Source organism: Sinohyriopsis cumingii, chromosome 2 (genome assembly GCF_028554795.1).
Source record: "Sinohyriopsis cumingii isolate HCF-2022 chromosome 2, ASM2855479v2, whole genome shotgun sequence".
In the NCBI taxonomy this organism is placed as follows: Eukaryota; Metazoa; Mollusca; class Bivalvia; order Unionida; family Unionidae; genus Sinohyriopsis; species Sinohyriopsis cumingii.
In genome coordinates this window covers 152410789-152429645 of record NC_142962.1, presented here as the reverse complement: position 1 = coordinate 152429645, position 18857 = coordinate 152410789, and the positions used below count along the sequence as shown (strand labels likewise).

Below are 18857 nucleotides of genomic sequence, written 5' to 3'. Positions count from 1 at the left end.
CAGATGGAATATATGAACGATCTGCATTCACTAACAAGCAGATCAGGGTCTACAATGTAAACTTGAAATTACAGGTGGAATGTATGAAGAGAACAGTCAGATCTGCCTTCACAAACAAACAGATCAAGGTCTACGATTTAAACAGGTGGAATGTATGAAAAGAATAGACTTGATGTCCACCATCACATCACAGGCAAGCAGATCAGGGTATATCCTGTACATTAGAATGCACTGACAAGCACCAATATAGAACTGATGTCATATTGAGCAGATCAGGGTCTAGTCTACTCAAAATCACAGCTGGAATGTATGAACAAAACAGATTCGGCTCCACCAACACATCACAATCAAGCTGATCAGGCTCTACACCGTTCAATTGCAATCAGGGATCACAATCAAGCTGATCAGGCTCTACACCGTTCACTTGCAATCAGGGATCACAATCAAGCTGATCAGGCTCTACACCGTTCACTTGCAATCAAGGATCACAATCAAGCTGATCAGGCTCTACACCATTCACTTGCAATCAGGGATCACAATCAAGCTGATCAGGCTGTACACCGTTCACTTGCAATCAGGGGCAGTATGCATCAACAGCGTAAATTCAATGAAACTAAGAACAGATAACCTTCTGTAGCATAAAAGGTTATGGCTCCTTAGCTTTCACTTTATCACAAGGTCTTCATCAGAGGAATGACTTCTGGGCTGGACAAAATTTTGACCACGTGACAAAACACTTCTGTAAAACAGAATAGATTCAGCTCTGCCACTAAATCATAAGTTAACAGACGAAGTCATTCATGGAATGCACAAATAGCATCAACTCAGACTGGTCATTAAAAGTTAGCAGATAGGGTTCTATGCTCAACACCTGAAATCACAGGTGGAATACATGAACAGCATAGACTCAGATCAGCCAGAAGTAGAGTTGCAATCACAGGTGGAATACATGAACAGAATAGACTTTGATTGCAATCACAGGTGGAATACATGAACAGAATAGACCATGATTGCAATCACAGGTGGAATACATGAACAGAATAGACTTTGACTGCAATCACAGGTACTTTCCTAATTTGCTCCGAGTACAAAGTAAAGATCCAGAAAGAAACCTGGATATAAACAAGTTCTGTAGTCACATATGGGATTCAAAACCTACAAATTAATGGAAGCAATAGTTTTTCTTAGGATTATCTTTATTAAAGAAACAAATAAGATTAACTTTGTACTGAGGAAATAGAACAGGAAGCTTTTATAATATTATGAATTGTTAATTAATTTACTACTGAATCCCTCTTATGCTAGCATTATTTTTCTAAAGCACTAAATGCAAATAAATTATGAGATTTCTACTGACTTGCTGATTATTTATTATTCATCTTTACTAGAATGCAAAGATACTTTTGAATTTTCTTTACACTAGGCACCCCTAATATTGCCTTATACTTCCATTTTAGCTAGGTATAAAAACATTCAATTAAAGGAAGTCATGGGAAATATTAGTTTACGTCGTACACTTGATATCCTAGGTGGAATGTATGGACAGAACAGAATTGACAAGTTGGCAGATAATGTACTAGCAGTTTAGGGTCTATGCTGTACACTTATGATAACATTAGGGCCTAAATAACACGAGAAATCATTGCTAAAATTAATGACCATGAAAGACCCTGATATGTTGGCAGATAATTGTCTGTCAGAATAGGATCTAGACTTACAAGCAGATCAGGGTCTACATGGTGGTACACTTGAAATCAATGGCAGAATGCATGAACAAAACAGACAGTGCTATGCTGGCAGATAATGTGATGGCAGATCAGGGTCTACATGGTGGTACAGTTGAAATCAATGGTAGAATGCATGAACAAAACAGACAGTGCTATGCTGGCAGATAATGTGATGGCAGATCAGGGTCTACATGGTGGTACAGTTGAAATCAATGGTAGAATGCATGAACAATACAGACAGTGCTATGCTGGCAGGTCAGGGTCTATGCTGTTTGAAGTTGGGCCCATGTTATACACAAGAAAACACTGTATAATATGCAAATTAAGAATAGAGGAGTCAAAACTGATATGATATTTTAAACCTGTAGTGTTAGAGCTGAAATATTATCTTCAAACATTTTGCTTTGGTTTCGTTTTTGAGATTTTAATTACTCTTTTAACAAATTATTGGCTATATCATGCAGAGGAAATAGGATTTAGAAGACCTTCCCAAAGGACATACCAATGTAGCCAATATGGGCTGGTCTGAGCAGGTATCAAACCCATGGCCCTTGAATTACATATCTTATGCTTTACCATCTGACCTACAATGGTTCTCCTTATTCAAATATCCAGTGGGCAAACTCACGCTTTTTTCAAATCAAATGGAGCCAATATCTATAACTACATGTATTTAATCCAATGGAACCTAACCTCTATGGTAGCAATCAATTTGTGATATTTATAGCAGCTTAAGTGTGGATGTATGTATTAGGGTTAAATGTCATGTCAGCACAATACTGGCTATATTGTTCTAATTAATAGCTAAGTTTTGCAAATGAAAAATAAAAAGAACTGACACAACAAACCCAAAACTTCAAAGATAAATGCTTCCCAATAGCTATAAATATCAAGTAGTCCAAAATAAAAGATACAGTGTAAGGCTAAAATTCTGTGCAAGGTAAGCTTATGAAGTACTTTATTCAGCTTTATCATAACCATTTGAAATCAATGGCACCAATTTAACAACTGAGAGTATGCTATCTGTTTGTGAGGTGACAAAAACTGGACAACCTGGAGCAAACCAATGTCCTTGGATGGGTAAAGACTTGCCCTTCTTTCAAAACCAGTCTTCAAACCCAAAACCTGACAAGTGCAAAGCGAGTGCATTAGCACCGCACTATCCAAGCCAGTACTTACAGTAGTGTATATAATGAATTTAACTAAATTTCAGACCTTCCAAGAATACAAACCCTGTACATAATTTCTTCTGGGGTTAACACTTTTCCATCTTCATCAAGCCTGAAAATTTTCAATTAACCAATTAGTGATAGAAAATACAAAATTTAGTACAAATCTGAAACTCAGTGTGGATCTGAAATACAGATCTTGAAACATTTTGATGATATGAATATTAAGTAATTTTTCAAAACTTAATGCAGCTCATTTCCCCAACTTTTCCTTTTACTCTAGCAAGTGTACATATAAATCAGCAAGACCAGGATGCTATTTGTTCTGCTCATGATTTCCAGCTAACAGGTTAAACCCTGTTCTTCTGCAACATTATCAGTGATTTTGTCAAGATTTTCTGAGAGCACACCAAGGAGTAATTCCTGCCCAGACATTTTTATAAAAAGATATTTTCATTTATTTTATGGGAAAGGGGAGGAATGGAAAGGTGGGGGTTGTTAATATACATGAGCATCTATGAACAGACCCCTTACAATATGTTCCAATTAATCCATGTATGACAAATAATTTTGAATTAATAAAGAGAAAACTCACAGCTGAGTATCTTTATCATAAGCTCAGCAGTTGCAACCATATGTAAAGACAATGGTACAAACTCATATGCACAGAACAGAAGAGACATTACATTATAGCTGCAAGTCTATTAATGTGCATCCTCACAAAGTGCTGTTAGTAAAATGCTTGTAACAAATAATCAAAGAAACATCCCACAGCTCAACAGTAAAACATCATTTAGTAGGTACCTGATTCTGGTAACTGATTTAGAGGTGAAGCACTTCAACGAGTCAGAATAAATCATGTAATAATAAAGTTTACAGTTTTCATTAAGCTCTTGGCAAATTAATGTTCCTTTTTATTGGGGAGGGGGTGTAATCAAATTTTACTGGAATTCACACCATCATGCATCCTGGAGAAAACACTGATAATGAAGCAGCATATCTGGGTATATGCTGATCTCAGATGGTTTATACAGGCATGTATTTGTATCATGACAGTTTTACATTCCAAATGTTTTTACAAATATTTAACAAACTTTTTAGAATACTGGTCAAAACCTTATAGCAACTGTCTAATGTGTTGTACTGAATTTCTAATAAACATTTTATCTGGATTTTCAACTGCGAAGAAATGCAATTTATTCAGTATATAAAGTATTTTCATTCTTATGTTAACTTTTAACTATTCTCTTGCACTGCAAAATGCCAAGTTTGAGTTACTGAGAATAAAGATCAATAAATATACCTAAATGTTTTGCACAGAACCAGTCTGGAGTAGACTGACTGAAAATCCTTCTCAACTTCCCTTGTTGCCGCCTGAAAGAAAGAAAAAAGTATACAAGAGTCATCATGTGATGATACATCCCTCTTGTGCCCCCCCCCCGTAAAGACTCCCAATGAAAGCACTATGTTGAGTAATCAAATCCCTCTGGTGCCCCTTTAATGTAAAGACTCCTGATGAAAGCACCATGTTGAGTAATCAAATCCCTCTGGTGCCCCCCAATGTAAAGACTCCTGATGAAAGCACCATGTTGAGTAATCAAATCCCTCTGATGCCCCCAGTGTAAAGACTCCCGATGAAAGCACTATGTTGAGTAATCAAATCCCTCTGGTGCCCCACTAATGTAATGACTCCTGATGAAAGCACTATGTTGAGTAATCAAATCCCTCTGGTGCCCACCAATGTAAAGACTCCTGATGAAAGTACTATGTTGAGTAATCAAATCCCTCTGGTGGCCCCCCCCCCCCCAATGTAAAGACTCCTGATGAAAGCACTATGTTGAGTAATCAAATCCCACTGGTGCCCCCCCCCCCCCCCCCCCCGCAATGTAAAGACTCCCGATGAAAGCACTATGCTGAGTAATCAAATCCCTCTGGTGCCCCACTAATGTAAAGACTATAACTGAAAGCTCTCTGTGGAGTGGGCATATCCCTCTGGTGCCCCCATAATGTAAAGACTCCTGATGAAAGCACTATGTTGAGTAATCAAATCCCTCTGATGCCCCCATAATGTAAAGACTATAACTGAAAGCTCTCTGTGGAGTGAGCATATCCCTCTGGTGCCCCCATAATGTAAAGACTCCTGATGAAAGCACTATGTTGAGTAATCAAATCCCTCTGGTGCCCCACTAATGTAAAGACTTCTACTGAAAGCTCTCTGTGGAGTGAGCATATCCCTCTGGTGCCCCCATAATGTAAAGACTTCTACTGAAAGCTCTCTGTGAAGTGAGCATATCCCTCTGGAGCCCATAATGTAAAGACTTCTATTGAAAGCACTCTACTATCATCAATGAATATCCAGAAAATCAAGACAAAACCATACCTTCCTTGTAACGGCTGATTGCTGAAACCATTGGTTATAATCTAGAGTGATAAGATGTTCAAATCAGCTAACAGTGCAGTCACGTTTGATGTAAGATTGGCACAATTTTCATTCAGGACAAATTTAGGACACTACTGGAAGACTTTTGGTGAAAACAGCACTATGATGACATGATCCCACATGTAGGAGAATTAGTGACAACAGTTTCCATACGTTCATTGTGGCAGACATATCTGAGATCAAATCAACATCACTTTCATTTAGGACCAACTAGATATCATAATTAGTCTTCTGGCAAAAAACCTCATGTTAACTGGACTTTCCATTTAGGAGGGGTAGCAACCAGAAGATTTCTAAGACATCTGCCATGGTGTCCATACTAGACATCAGATCAGCACCATTTAAATTTAGTACCAATTAGATATCAGACGAAGTCTTCCAGTTAGCACCCAATGATGATATAACTTTCCATCTAGCTAAAGTAGCAATTAGGTTTTCAAGGTGTCCAATGTGAAAATTTGGATATCAGATCAGCAAAACTATTACTTAAACCAGCTAGACACCATAAGTCTTTTGCACCTATTTCAACATGACTTTCCGTTAAGGAGAAGATGCAATAACAAGATTTTCAAAATGGCAGCCACAGTGCTCATACAGAACATCAGATTGGCACCATTTTATTTAAGACCAACTAGGCATCATAAGAAGTCTTGTAATGAAAACCCCATGTTGACAAAACCATCCAATTCAAGATGGCTGCTGTAGTCACCATACTGATGTCTGGGCATTATCATTTTCATTTAAGATCAACTAGACCACTGGGTAAAAAGTTTCATGGCAACCATCAAGGAGTTTAGTATTGACAACTTATGCTAACAGATGAATGGATGCCAGCAGATGAAGGACAAGAAGACATCATATATGTTCTTAACGTCCATGACCAGTAGAGTTAAAAATAAATAGTCTATATCTGATACGCAAGATATCTTCCAGAAAATTGTCCTTCTTCAACTTGGAATGAGACTGAAAGGAAACCTGAGCAGGGAGGAAGGAAGAAATTTGGTGATAATAATGGTAAGTATTACATAATTAAAATTATCTGTACTCTCCAAAATTACATTTTAATAGCAGTAATACATAACATGTCATTATTACATCGCTGACTTTTACAGCTGTGACTGTTTAAGTAAACATAGCATCTGTTGTCAGAACAGTGCTATACTGCAGAGGATGGCATGACTACTTGCTGACTGAATAAAATGGGCCTAATGCAAGCATGTCTTTGCACTGGTATAACAATAAATGAAGGTATCATGAAGAAAGTGCAGTGAGCTGGCAAGAATGCAACCTTCGTGATATCATCCAAAGAACAAAGATTAAAAAGACCAAAAATGCAGAAATTGCCCATACCTTATCAGTTTTGATTCACGTGAAGAAAAGATCTCTCCCAGTAATCTCTTTTGATTGAATAATCCACCTAGTTATGGTGGATGCTAAAATATCAAATACTGTGAGAAAGAGATGATTTAAACCTTTTGATTCAGCCAGACAAAAATGTAAGGCTCCGAATAGGCAAAGGAGTTAGTCGTAAAAATTACTAGCACTAATGCAATTGAGACAAGAGATTTCAACTGGTTCAGGGACTACCAGTTGCTGATATTAGTCAGAAAGCTTAGTTAGCAAAGATGGGAGACTGAATCATTGGTACCACAGAATCATAGGCAATCCTTCTCTTCAGATAAGTCATGAATTTCACTCCTCATTGCTGATGCTAGGAAAGAAGACCTTCCTTATAGCAAAGTTGTCAAAGGAAACCTCACTCAAATTTTCAAAAAGTTGTTTAGATAATGACCAAACAACACAGGAATGGTTCTGCCCAGGCATTAACGAGCAAGAGACTGGTCTATGAAGTGCAATATAAAAGTCGGTTGTCTGACCCTATGGTGGATCCCATAAAGCACTTACTAAAGAGGGATCAATCAAGATGAACCATGATAGTCCTGATTTTATGAAGAACCTGCAGGAGTATTCTGAAAGTTGCAAAGGTGTTGGCATACAATCGATCCCACTTCAGACTTAGGGCAACCACTGCCTATGTACTCTGGTCTGGAGCTGGAAAGACGTAAAATCACTACTAGGTGTTCACCCTCATTGCAAACAAGATTACTAATGTCTTGACCCAATGCTGAGAAAGTCTCACTGCCACCAAAAGGTGCAGAGATCATTCTGTGAGGACTGACCACTAATGTATGTAGAGGCTGTTCACTTGGGTATTTCTCTTGCCTGGAATACTGTGCACTCTGAGAGTGATTCTCTCCAAGGTTGTCCATCTGAGAAGTTTCCAGTTATCCAAGCACAAATAGGGGCATGAGTGCCTCCTTGATGTTTGAGGCATACCACAGCCAATGCAACCATTGTGTTTTATGAGGCTGACAAAACCATGTTGTGCTGAGCAAATAGCCCACATTTCTTGTCTCCCAAGACCACAAGCCTTGGAGGACAAGCCCCTCTGGCTCTATGTCAGTGCCTCTGCCCTAATCTTAGGCATCAGTATACCGCAAAGAGAAAGTTCAGTGGCCTGTATCATAAAAATGCCCAGAAACCTGTCCTGATTTGGCTGACAAAACTGGGATTCCAAATGAATCCAAGCTAAATGGTGGTTCATGTGAGGTCTCCAGTTTGCTGTCTGGGGAACATGAACTGGCCTTGATTTGTGAAGAAATTTATCCCCATGTAAGCAACATTCTATGAAGGAGTCAGATCTTACTTTGTCACTGTCACAGAGTGACGGGTCTCATAGTAAGGCACATCTTAAATACTGTGTTATGTATAATTAATTTAATTGTTTGTTTGTTAGTTTTTTAAAACAATATTTCATTACATGCTATTGTAATGTAACATTATATGCTGGACTTGACCTTGTCCAAAACTGAGTTCATTTCTGCTTGACCTGACTTTATTTAAATTTCATTTTATGTAAACAACTAATATATAGCTTCATTATTCTCTATTTGTATGAGCGAATTACCAGGATTATTATTAATAGAAGAGGTAAATATGTTGATTTGGGTCAACGTTTTAGACTTTCCAAAGTGAATTTTATAGGTTATGGTATTGATTTTGTAAACATTCTAGAAGGTTATTTTCCACTAGGTAATGTTTTTTTTTTTTAAAGAAAATGCTAACTGTAACCTGAGGTCAAGTAGAGAACTATATAATCTTGTGACTGTGAGGACTTGGTCATTCAAGCTTTAACATCTAGCACTTTCAAGTTGTATATTATATGATGTGACCAGTAGTTCTGAGCTGGAATCTTTGTTTCAATTAATGAATTCAAGTGATTATTTCCTCTGGAAATACAAAAGTGCTCTGATAAATTTCTTGGATAGAGATATTCACTGGAATAGTATATTCAAACCTGGAATTACACTTCTGTGATTCAACAAAAGACTTGACACATCAACACTTTAATGCTACCACAGACATATCATCGACTTCAGTTTTGGGTCATTTTCTGGACTTTCACCAAATTTAATTCAGGACTTTAAAGTACTAGGCCTTGTGTCTGTAATTCTTGGATTATTTAGGGATTTAATTCACAATACCGAAAGTTCTTTTTTCTTATTTTCACTTTGCATTCTAGGGAAATAAATCGTATTTGTTTACTTTTACAAAGCTTGTTGTCTTTCACTCTTTTCTGCTTCTTTTTTTAAGAGGATAGGCTTGTAACAACTGTATGATGAGAACCCCTCACAATCTTAAGTTAGCTGCTATTACTCCCACCTAGGCTCTGGAAGCACAGGATAGGCTGCAGGGAAGAACCCAAACCTCCTTGCCCAAATAAAACCATGCAGAGGAATGGGAAGATGATGTGTAGGCAAGCATCCTGGAAGTTTATGCAGCCACCCATAACAGCTTCATGCCATATTCCAACAAAATCTTTCAGATGTCTGTCATGGAATCTCTACAGTGGTGAAGTTCTGCAGAAAGATTCACTGACACTTAGAACTGAGTGCCTCATTGTCCTGGCAACAGTCTCAGAAAGTTTCTGTAAGGTGACTGCTGATAGAGACACCAGCATCAGAAGATTGAAGGAGGCTGCCACAATGAGACTGGCACGTGAAATAATGGCAACAAGGGTTTGAGCCTAACTCCACAACTTCAAGCAACTTAATGGGAATGTGGGTCCATGTCCCCATTGATGTCCACAACTTGGACTCTACCAAATCTAGGGAGAGAGGTTTGAGTGGCCAAAAATGTGAATGCATTTTGTAGCTGTTTGTTGGCCTTGTGATAAATTGTGTGCTCTGCCCTTCACCACAGCAGAGTGGGGATACAGCGTAAGATCTGATTTATCTTGAGCCCCTGAAAGTCTCCCCAAACTGGAGAAGATCTAGATCTCTGAAGACCCAGAAAACTTCCAATACTGATCTGAGAGAAGACGTGTCAATACTTTTTTATCTTTTATTGCCTGATCAGTAGTGATGGACAGAGATGGAGACACTAGAGAATGAGAACAAACTGACACAACTGGAGAGAAAGATGATATTCCAAAATGATGAAAGTAATGAATGTATCAGACTGGGTTTATGTTCATCTTTTTGTTGTAGACGAGACCCCCAATTTCTAACTGGAGGAGGGAATTCACCATGGACTGGAGACTAGCCCCAGAAAAGCGAAGGCAATGTTATAGTAACAGGTAATGTATTACTGCTATAACAAGTCGGTTCTCCAATGGCTGGTTCCTTTCTGTAGGGTCCTTAAATTCCTAGTCAGCAGGAACCATGAAATTCATGAATATCCCAAATGTAAACGTGGAAAACTCCCTCCATTTGATATCAAAATTCTTTGTGCACAGAATTGTATTGTATGGCTTACAGGAAATAAGTTGACCTATCCTTCATGACTACACTTTATCAAAAGAATCATGAGACAAATGTCAAAACCTATTCCTTGTGAGAGAAGGGGATTGGTTATTTAGTGGTTGGTGTGTAGACTTGCTACCAGAAAGGTGTCGGATCAGATCCCACAACTAGATCAATGTAAGTTTGCCACTGTGGTGTGTCCCGGGGGTAGGCACTTTATTCCAACTGCATTAGCACTAAATAACCTTCATTTGTTTCAGTACCATAACATACAAAACCAAAGAGCCATTACTGACACTCTAGATGCCTGATCTAAAGACGCTCTGATTCTCTACATAAGTGAAGGAAAAATCAGCACTAATTTGCTGATAAGAAACCTTGTTGTCAGCAGAAGATAATTTTAAGCATCAGTACTAACAAATTTACCTGGTTGGTTCGATATAAATCAAATGAAAGCTGCCATTCTCCAACAGTCATAAAGAAACAAAATTAGCACACAACTACCAAAATACACATTGACATGGGTTTTCTGCTATTTCTATTTACCTGATTTATATTGGCAAGATTATATATTTAATAAATGCATCTCAACTGTCAAGCAATCAACAAGTTTTTAATTTCTATGCCTGGATTTGAGTAGTGGATAAATATGTCCTCTACTGTAACGTAATTACAAATGAATTACATATGAATATTAAATATAATTTACATGCCTATTATTCTTTCAACTCAAACATGCATTTTCTTGGAAAGTTGCTGTGAAAAAATATGTAAATTCTTGGAAAAACTCAACAGAATTAGTATTCATGTCTGTCACATTTAACTAGATCTCACCTCTTCAATGAAGAGCCATGGATGACAGGGTGCTCCAAGCAAGGAATGTTTCTTGAGACCATGTTCAAATATTGCTTTCAAACATGGACACAGCCTGTATGAAAATAATCACAAATATTTTATGTAACCTCAGAAATGTTGTGAATTGGCTAAAAATCATTATTACCTAACAACAATTGGGCTAAACTTATACTTTCATTACATCAAATCAATATATTTGATCAAAATATTTTTGCTGAATGTTTCCTTGTCATTGTGACTTCAATTTTAATCATGAGGTACCACTGTTGCAGGATAACAGCCATTACTCAACCGTAACTCAAATGTATCCTCCTTTCTTTCAAGCAATAACTAAAACCCTAAACACAAACTTAAATCTGTTGTAATCAATGCCAATATTTCCATATATACTGCATAAATATAAGTAAGACTGGGGGAAAAAATTTTGGACAAAAACATAATGAATATGGTCAGGCACATGCTATTTAACACACATAAGCCAAATTTAAATGCATAATCCTTCCCTATGAGCTATGAACGAAACCTTAACTCATTCAGTCCTGATCCCAACTATACCTGTGATTTGTTTACTGCATTCAATGACCGATCCTGCCTATAGTCACTGTGAATAGATGGCAGTAAAAATGTCTTTGATTTGTTACAGATTGTGTTTTTCAAGAATCTAATGATTTTAAACCAATCAGAAATGAGTTTAATTTTCTTCTGTGTAAATTTGAACTATTCGTAAGCCAAGGTTATGAATCGAGCACTTTTACTAGATGTATTTAATTGTCAAAAAAATAGCAAACAATGGCAGAGTTCTGATTGATATTTGATGACTATGAGAGCAAAAATAAATACTTTCTTGAATCTGATCTCAAAAATATTGAACAAGCTGAGGAAATATGTGTTTGACAGTTGAATATTTTAGGAAAATTTACACACATCGTAGTTTTTGACATGGAATCATCAAGACTTGGACAAAAAATACAAAAAATATATGACTGTGTTGACAAATTTATTCAGAACAATTGTGAAAATTTCATGGATTTTACTGGATATAAGAAGAGAAATTAAGGCAACAATGAATGCATGTGCATTATGTTTAGAACCATTTCCAACTAGATTAAAATTCTCTGTGGCACAGGCAGCTAGACCTGGTGATGCTGGGGCACAGCAGCAGCAATACTGATAACAGTGCTGTGACTGAATGAAAATACATTCCTGAATCTAACCAAAACAGAGTAAACCCTGAATGCAAACTTCAATTGCAAATATCATCTGACAAACTGTCCAAAAAACATAGTTACAATGGGCAAAAATATATAAAATAATGTACGACATAACAATCATGCCATCCTACTTGGTATTGTTGGTTGGTTTTGAGGCTCCAAAAAGTGTACTTTGTAGTCCCAAGGAGGCTCTGGATTTTATTTTCTTAAGACTTACTGGAAATTATATTTTTCTAAACATGATTGTGTTGGTAGGTTTTGGAGTCAAAAATTGTGTTTTCTGTGTGACATGTCAAGATCCAATCCATAATAAAAACTATAAACACTAACTTAAACCTGTGATCTACGTTTAATATAGCAGATGCTGCCATTAGGGTAACTGCACAAGTTCTCCAGTACTTTGTACAGGTGAGCCAGAAGGAACATTTTCAACCAACAAAAATTCATGTTACAATTGAAAAATGTACTTACGTGCCCCTAACCAGATCAGTGATGGCCTCAGATACTGTGTCATCCCCAGCTGAGGAGTAATTTTTACTTCTTTCATCAAGCAGCTCTACAAACTTGGCTGGGAACCAGCCCCTCAAACCATTCAGTTCCCCCACCCAACAGTGTTCATCCTTTTGAGAGATTATCTGAATAGGATACAGGAATATAAATGTAGCACACAATACTTTTTCAATCTTAATCTTACAGCATCTTTTATTGAAAGAATTGTTTCAAGGTTTCTCTAGTTTATTCATATCATGACGGGCAATCAGCATAATTTTGTCCCATAGAGAAAGGACCCTAAGTCAGGATACTTTGTGTCAAAGTTGGTCAGCATCTTGCGTAAATGTGGTTGAACTTTTAGCGGTGGTTTGGCACAATTAGAACCAATCTGAAACCTGTCTGTCAATTCAATTTAGCACTTTTGTCAAGATGTTTAAATGTTTCTCTGAATTTAGTAATATTGTCATATCTGACAATGGATTTGTATAAATCTGAAAGGCATTCATGCCAAGATGTTTTTGTTTATATCAAGATTGGTCAAATTCTATCCTACAGCTTTGAAGAAAAGTCATTTAAAGGTTTTATGATTTATATTTACAGTAACAGTGGCCAAATTTGGATCAGCATCATGCCATGGTGCTTTCTGCTAAAAAATGTTTTAGAGAATTTGTTTCAAAATGGGATTTTTTAAAGTAAAAGTGGCCATATTTGATGGCATATCAGCACCAGTTATATAAACTGTGGCTAGCTGCCACATCCAATGAAATTCACAGACCTAAAGCACAGACACATCTGCAACAGACATATCTGCTCAATACACCAAGGTGAAAATAGGGTTATCACATTGGAACCTTGGCTAGCGAAGATGGGTTTGACTTTATCTATTGAATGTACATGTGGGTGACAATATCTACAGCAAATTACATTATTTGTCACATACTGATAAATTTCATTTACAGGCACATTAGAGGCTATCTGCAACAGGCATACAAGTACAAAGGATAATTTGTCTTGATTTAAATGGCACTTTAACATATTATTGGCTGTATAATGCAAAGGAAATGGAAGTGCTTTTCCCATGGACAATATGGCAGCTGACCCTGACTGGAGTGGGCTGGTATCAAACCTGAGACCCTTGAATTACTACACAGAGTCTCTACCAACAGTGCTACCAAAGCTCCTACAAATATAAACATCATGACAGAAAGCCTCAGTCGGATACAGTAATGCTACAAGAAATTTAACCTCTATGAAAAGAGCACGTTTACAGATGACAATATTTTTGTGGTTTCCGACAGAGTTCTCAGCAGACAAGACTGGTTTCACAGTATGTAAGAATCTGAGGATATTACTGGCAGTTCTACTATAAAACTAAATCCCATTTACTGACCACGCCACTCAAATTGTGCTGCAATAGTAATATCACAAACAGCATCCTTATACATTGTACAAGACTGCTATCCCCCAAATCTCATCCAGCATATAGTAACGACATTAAAACCTCTATCAGCATCTTTATATTCTGTACAAGATGTCTTTACCCTAAATCTAATCCAGTTTACATCCACATATACTGTACAATACTGCTGTACTCTAAATCCAATCCAGCTTACATCCTCACACACTGTACAATACTGATATACCCTAAATCTAATTATGTTTGCAGACATGACATTTAAACCACTATCAGCATCCTCATATGCTGTACAAGACTGGTATAACCTAAATCTAATTACGTATAGTCATGACATTAAAACCACTATCAGCATCCTCATATACTGTACATGACTCGTGTACCCTCAATATAATCCAGCTTAAGTCCTTATATCTCATAAATTTAATCCAGCTTACATTCTCATATACTGTACAAGACTGGTATACCCTAAATCTAATTATGTTTACAGTCATGACATTAAAACCAGTATCAGCATCCTCATATACTGTATATGACTCATGTACCCTCAATATAATCCAGCTTAAATCCTTATATATCATAAATCTAATCCAGCTTACATTCTCATATACTGTACAAGACTGGTATACCCTAAATCTAATTATGTTTACAGTCATGACATTAAAACCAGTATCAGCATCCTCATATACTGTACATGACTCATGTACCCTCAATATAACCCAGCTTAAATCCTTATATATCAAAAATCTAATCCAGCTTACAGTAATGACATCATTCTTCCTGAAGCCCAGTTCATCATCATCATGCCTCTCAAAGTCTAGCAAAGCCTTAGCCCTCCGCTGCCTGTTTCTGGCAACATTCACATAGTTCTCTAAGTCTTTTGCATGACTGTCCATTGAGTAGTCTGCTTGTAGTATCTGTCAAATATAAAGGATACAACATGGCTGATATAACGAAATAGTCACCAACATAAAGAAAATGACACAGTCATCAAAGTTCTGTATGAATGTATCGGACAAAGGAAAGATATGCAATAATAAGCAAATTAAAGGAAAAATAAAGTAGAAAGCATATTTTGCAACATTAAATGTACATAACAGTCCCCCCCCATTATTTATTGTTGTTGTTGTTGTTGTGGGGTTTAACGCCATTTTTCAGCACACGGTAGGCCATATATGGCGGCCAGTATTAATGGTGGAGGAAGAAACCGGGAAAACCCCGGAAAGGACCACCGACCCACGAGAAGCTACTGGCATGCTTTCTCACATATCTACACTGGCTGAATCTGAGACTCGAACCGGCGCAGACAGAGGTGAGATGGCAGTGATCCGTAACGGCGAACGCTTTAGACCACTCGGCCACTCGGGGTCCCCATTTTTTATTGTAACATTACACATAATGATATTTTGTCACCGATTACATCATTACAACTTTGACTGGTTTCAGAATTTTAACATAATATATAGGTGTACAACACAACTGTAGGTAACTGCATCATACTGTTACATCACAATAAGGGCAATGCAATAATGTTAGCAGACCATTACTGAAATACAAGTCAATGCATGTTTTGGAAAGATTCATTCACAAAATTCTCTGTTTCTAACACTTGCACTTTCAAATTAAATTAATGAAACTCATTCAATGATTTTAATCAGGCATACAAAAACTGAAACCATTCAGTTTGTTTCATGAACTTAGCTCAAATAAGCAAGCACAAAGGATCCTCTATTTACTACCGCCCTTTTTGATCTTATTGAAAGAAATCTACTCCAAACTGCAATAATGTAACACATTCTGTTTACTGCTGTTACTAAATGATTCAAAGCAATGAAACATCATATTAACGTCCCTGTCAGGAAACAAATATATAATGACCAAATTTGCTATTATGAACATTCTTTCCCATCGTTATATGGGTGGAAAATGATATTCCAACAATAAGAATGCTGTTATAATGAGATCTGACTGCATATAAAAATCAATAGGAACACGAATATTTAAATTTTCATCCCCGAGTTTTGATATTTTTGTCCATATGGTTTTAGATATAGTTAAGAAGATTCATACAGTAAAGCTTTTATACTAAACAACCACAGCTGATTTGGGTTCTTTAGGGAAAAAAATGAAATTACAAAGATGGGTCTGTGGATCCTTCCCCACTGCTGTCTCAAGGGACCATGCCCCTGATAAGGGGGTCCAGGGGGCTAAATGCCCTCAGCAAAAATGCTTTTTACACTCTGACAGCATATAGAACTGCACCTGGCAGACCTAATTATCATAATATCTTGCACAGTTGTTACTTTATTGCAACAAAACAAATTTGTAAATAACAAAACTACAGAACTTTAAACAATACTAGAAGAATTTCACAATGTTTTATGTCACATCAACTTGTTCTCCGACAATATTAGTGCTTAAGTTATTACATGTACAGACATGTGTTCACACAATTATTCAGCCACAATAATTTGTTAATTTTTGCAGCATATTACATGGACATCATTTCTTTCTCTCATAACAAATCCAATTGTTTTTTCTCTTTCATTGAAAAAGTTTTTGAATATATATACATTAACTATAGAACAAAAAACCCACATCAAGTGACTTTACTTTTCTACATCTGGACCCAACATGTTGATACTGTTGTGCTAGTCTTGTTTTGTTTTTGTGCAGTCTTGTCAAAGATTTCTTTTGCTTTGCTTTTTGCATCATTTATTTTGTGGGCTCAATGTTCAATTTTTTTCTTTTCAGTCACAACAAGGGTTTTTTCTTTTCCTCTTATGCAGTTCACATATTAGCACAGGGTTACATCAGCACCCTCATGTAAAAAATCTTTCGGATACTAGAAAAAATGGACCATAACCTATGAAACATTATATATTCTGCTACCATCATATTTGCAGGACATGAGTTTTATTTCTGCCTGAAATTAAATGCACAAATCAGACTTTAGAGCTGTGTGGTATCATTTATGTATGTGATGCTCATATTGAGTGATTTTGTAAAAAGAAGACATTTTTGTGGGAACATAAATTCATGGTTTTGCCTGTTAATTTCAGAGCTTAAACTCTAGAAATGCCCAAAATAAAAGTACTAAAGAATAAAACCATGCAGATGCAAACAGTGATCATTTAAACAATACTACACATGCATAAGCAGAAATCAAAGACCTGACAAGTTCAATATTTTCACTGTGTTTCTGTCTATGTGAATAAATCAATGGAAGCTGACACAGATAACAACACTAAGGGCTGTTCCATTTAAACATATATGGTACCCAGGGAAGGCAGTTTTTTTAAATACTGTAGTATCATCAATTTTTGTGGGGAACCAATTTTTGTGGTTTTCATTGGTACGCTAGACAGGTCATGGAGGCCATCACGTGAAAGGATGATGTTGCTGGTGATAATCAGTGCACTCTATTAGTCAACCTTGTCACCTCATTATTCAAGCCAATTCATGTTGAATGGATAATTGCAGTTCATGTGACAGTAAGTGAAATATCAGACCTAATTATCTGTAATTAGTGTAGTGTCTCATTAATAATAGTGCCTCAGCAAAATTTCTAGTATATTACAAGCATGCTTTTCTTTTGGATTAAAAATTCCTGGATAATAAGAAATGTGCTTTCAGAAGGATTTAAAATTTTCATCAGCAGTTGAACTCAAATGAAGGATCAACTTGAATATATACTTGTTTATAAGCAATTTTTTTTACTGAAAATTTCATTCATGCAGAGTAGAGATAATCTTATATGCATGCATACCAAAAACATTGGTAAATCTACGGGTAATGTTGGAAACTCAAGATGTTTGCAGTACATAAAAATAATGTCAATTCAAATATTTGTACGTTTTCATGCCATTATTCCCATTTAGAAATGTATATATGGTATGCACTATGTTTTCTTCCATTTCATGCAAGTGAAGTGTACATCAATTTTGTTTACCATGAGTGTTTATTAGCAGGTATATTGCTTCAATTTTTGTGCTGCAAGTCCTAAAATCTTGTATTTGAATTAATATTTGTAATTTGCTGTATAAACACTTTAATAAAGGTTTTCATTTAATTTGCATATTCTTTTCTCCATAAGTTAGATTTTTTCCCCAAGTGATACTTCCAAAGTTTTCTGCCAGTGCATGTGGCCTGATAAGCCCCTGGCTTGTAAATGCAGAACTCACTTTGTTTTCAAATTTACAATCCTTGGATCAAGCCACAAATTTAATACATGTACTTGTTCAGTGCCACAAAGAATTCTACAACTTCTAAGCAGTATGACCTTAATCCCTAAGTTTATAAAGGCAGTTCCATCATTATTTTCCCTGGTGACTTCATTGCCAAGTAACAGCATGGACAACTGACGTGTTTAGTTGCAGTCTTTACAGATTTTACAGACTGTGATCAAAGTGTTACTTGCTGAGTCCAAGCTCAATCGCTACATAAGCACCTGCATATGACAGTCAAGCCAAGAAAATGGAGTTAGATGAAATTTATGATGATGAGAAGACAATTTACAATGACTAGACAATAATGGAGGATTTCAGAACTTTATCAGACAACGAGGATGAATTCTTGGACTTTGTACCAGATAACATTAGATATTGACACTTATAGGATACTGCGAATCACAAAGATGTCAACTTAACTTTAATTATTCATTTGTAAGATGTGGAATTAACATATTATGGGATATTGTGAATTGGATCATTCTGAGCTTTATTCTATACCAAACTGTTATCTA

The 18857-nt window shown here is 36.5% G+C and overlaps 1 protein-coding gene across 3 annotated transcripts in view; it reads right to left on the bottom strand.

Moving 5' to 3' along the window:
- The window catches only part of LOC149806102 (small G protein signaling modulator 3 homolog), a 105385-nt gene that overhangs the window by 29474 nt on the left and 57054 nt on the right, over positions 1 to 18857 (bottom strand). For all 3 annotated transcript variants that reach the window (XM_089950996.1, XM_089950994.1, XM_089950995.1), the window contains exons 13-17: positions 14875 to 15030; positions 12679 to 12842; positions 10976 to 11069; positions 4200 to 4270; positions 2960 to 3008 (exon numbers count right to left, since the gene is read on the bottom strand). In XM_089950996.1, the coding sequence (XP_089807122.1) occupies positions 2960 to 3008; positions 4200 to 4270; positions 10976 to 11069; positions 12679 to 12842; positions 14875 to 15030 (534 nt within the window). The remainder of the gene's footprint in view (positions 1 to 2959; positions 3009 to 4199; positions 4271 to 10975; positions 11070 to 12678; positions 12843 to 14874; positions 15031 to 18857) is intronic.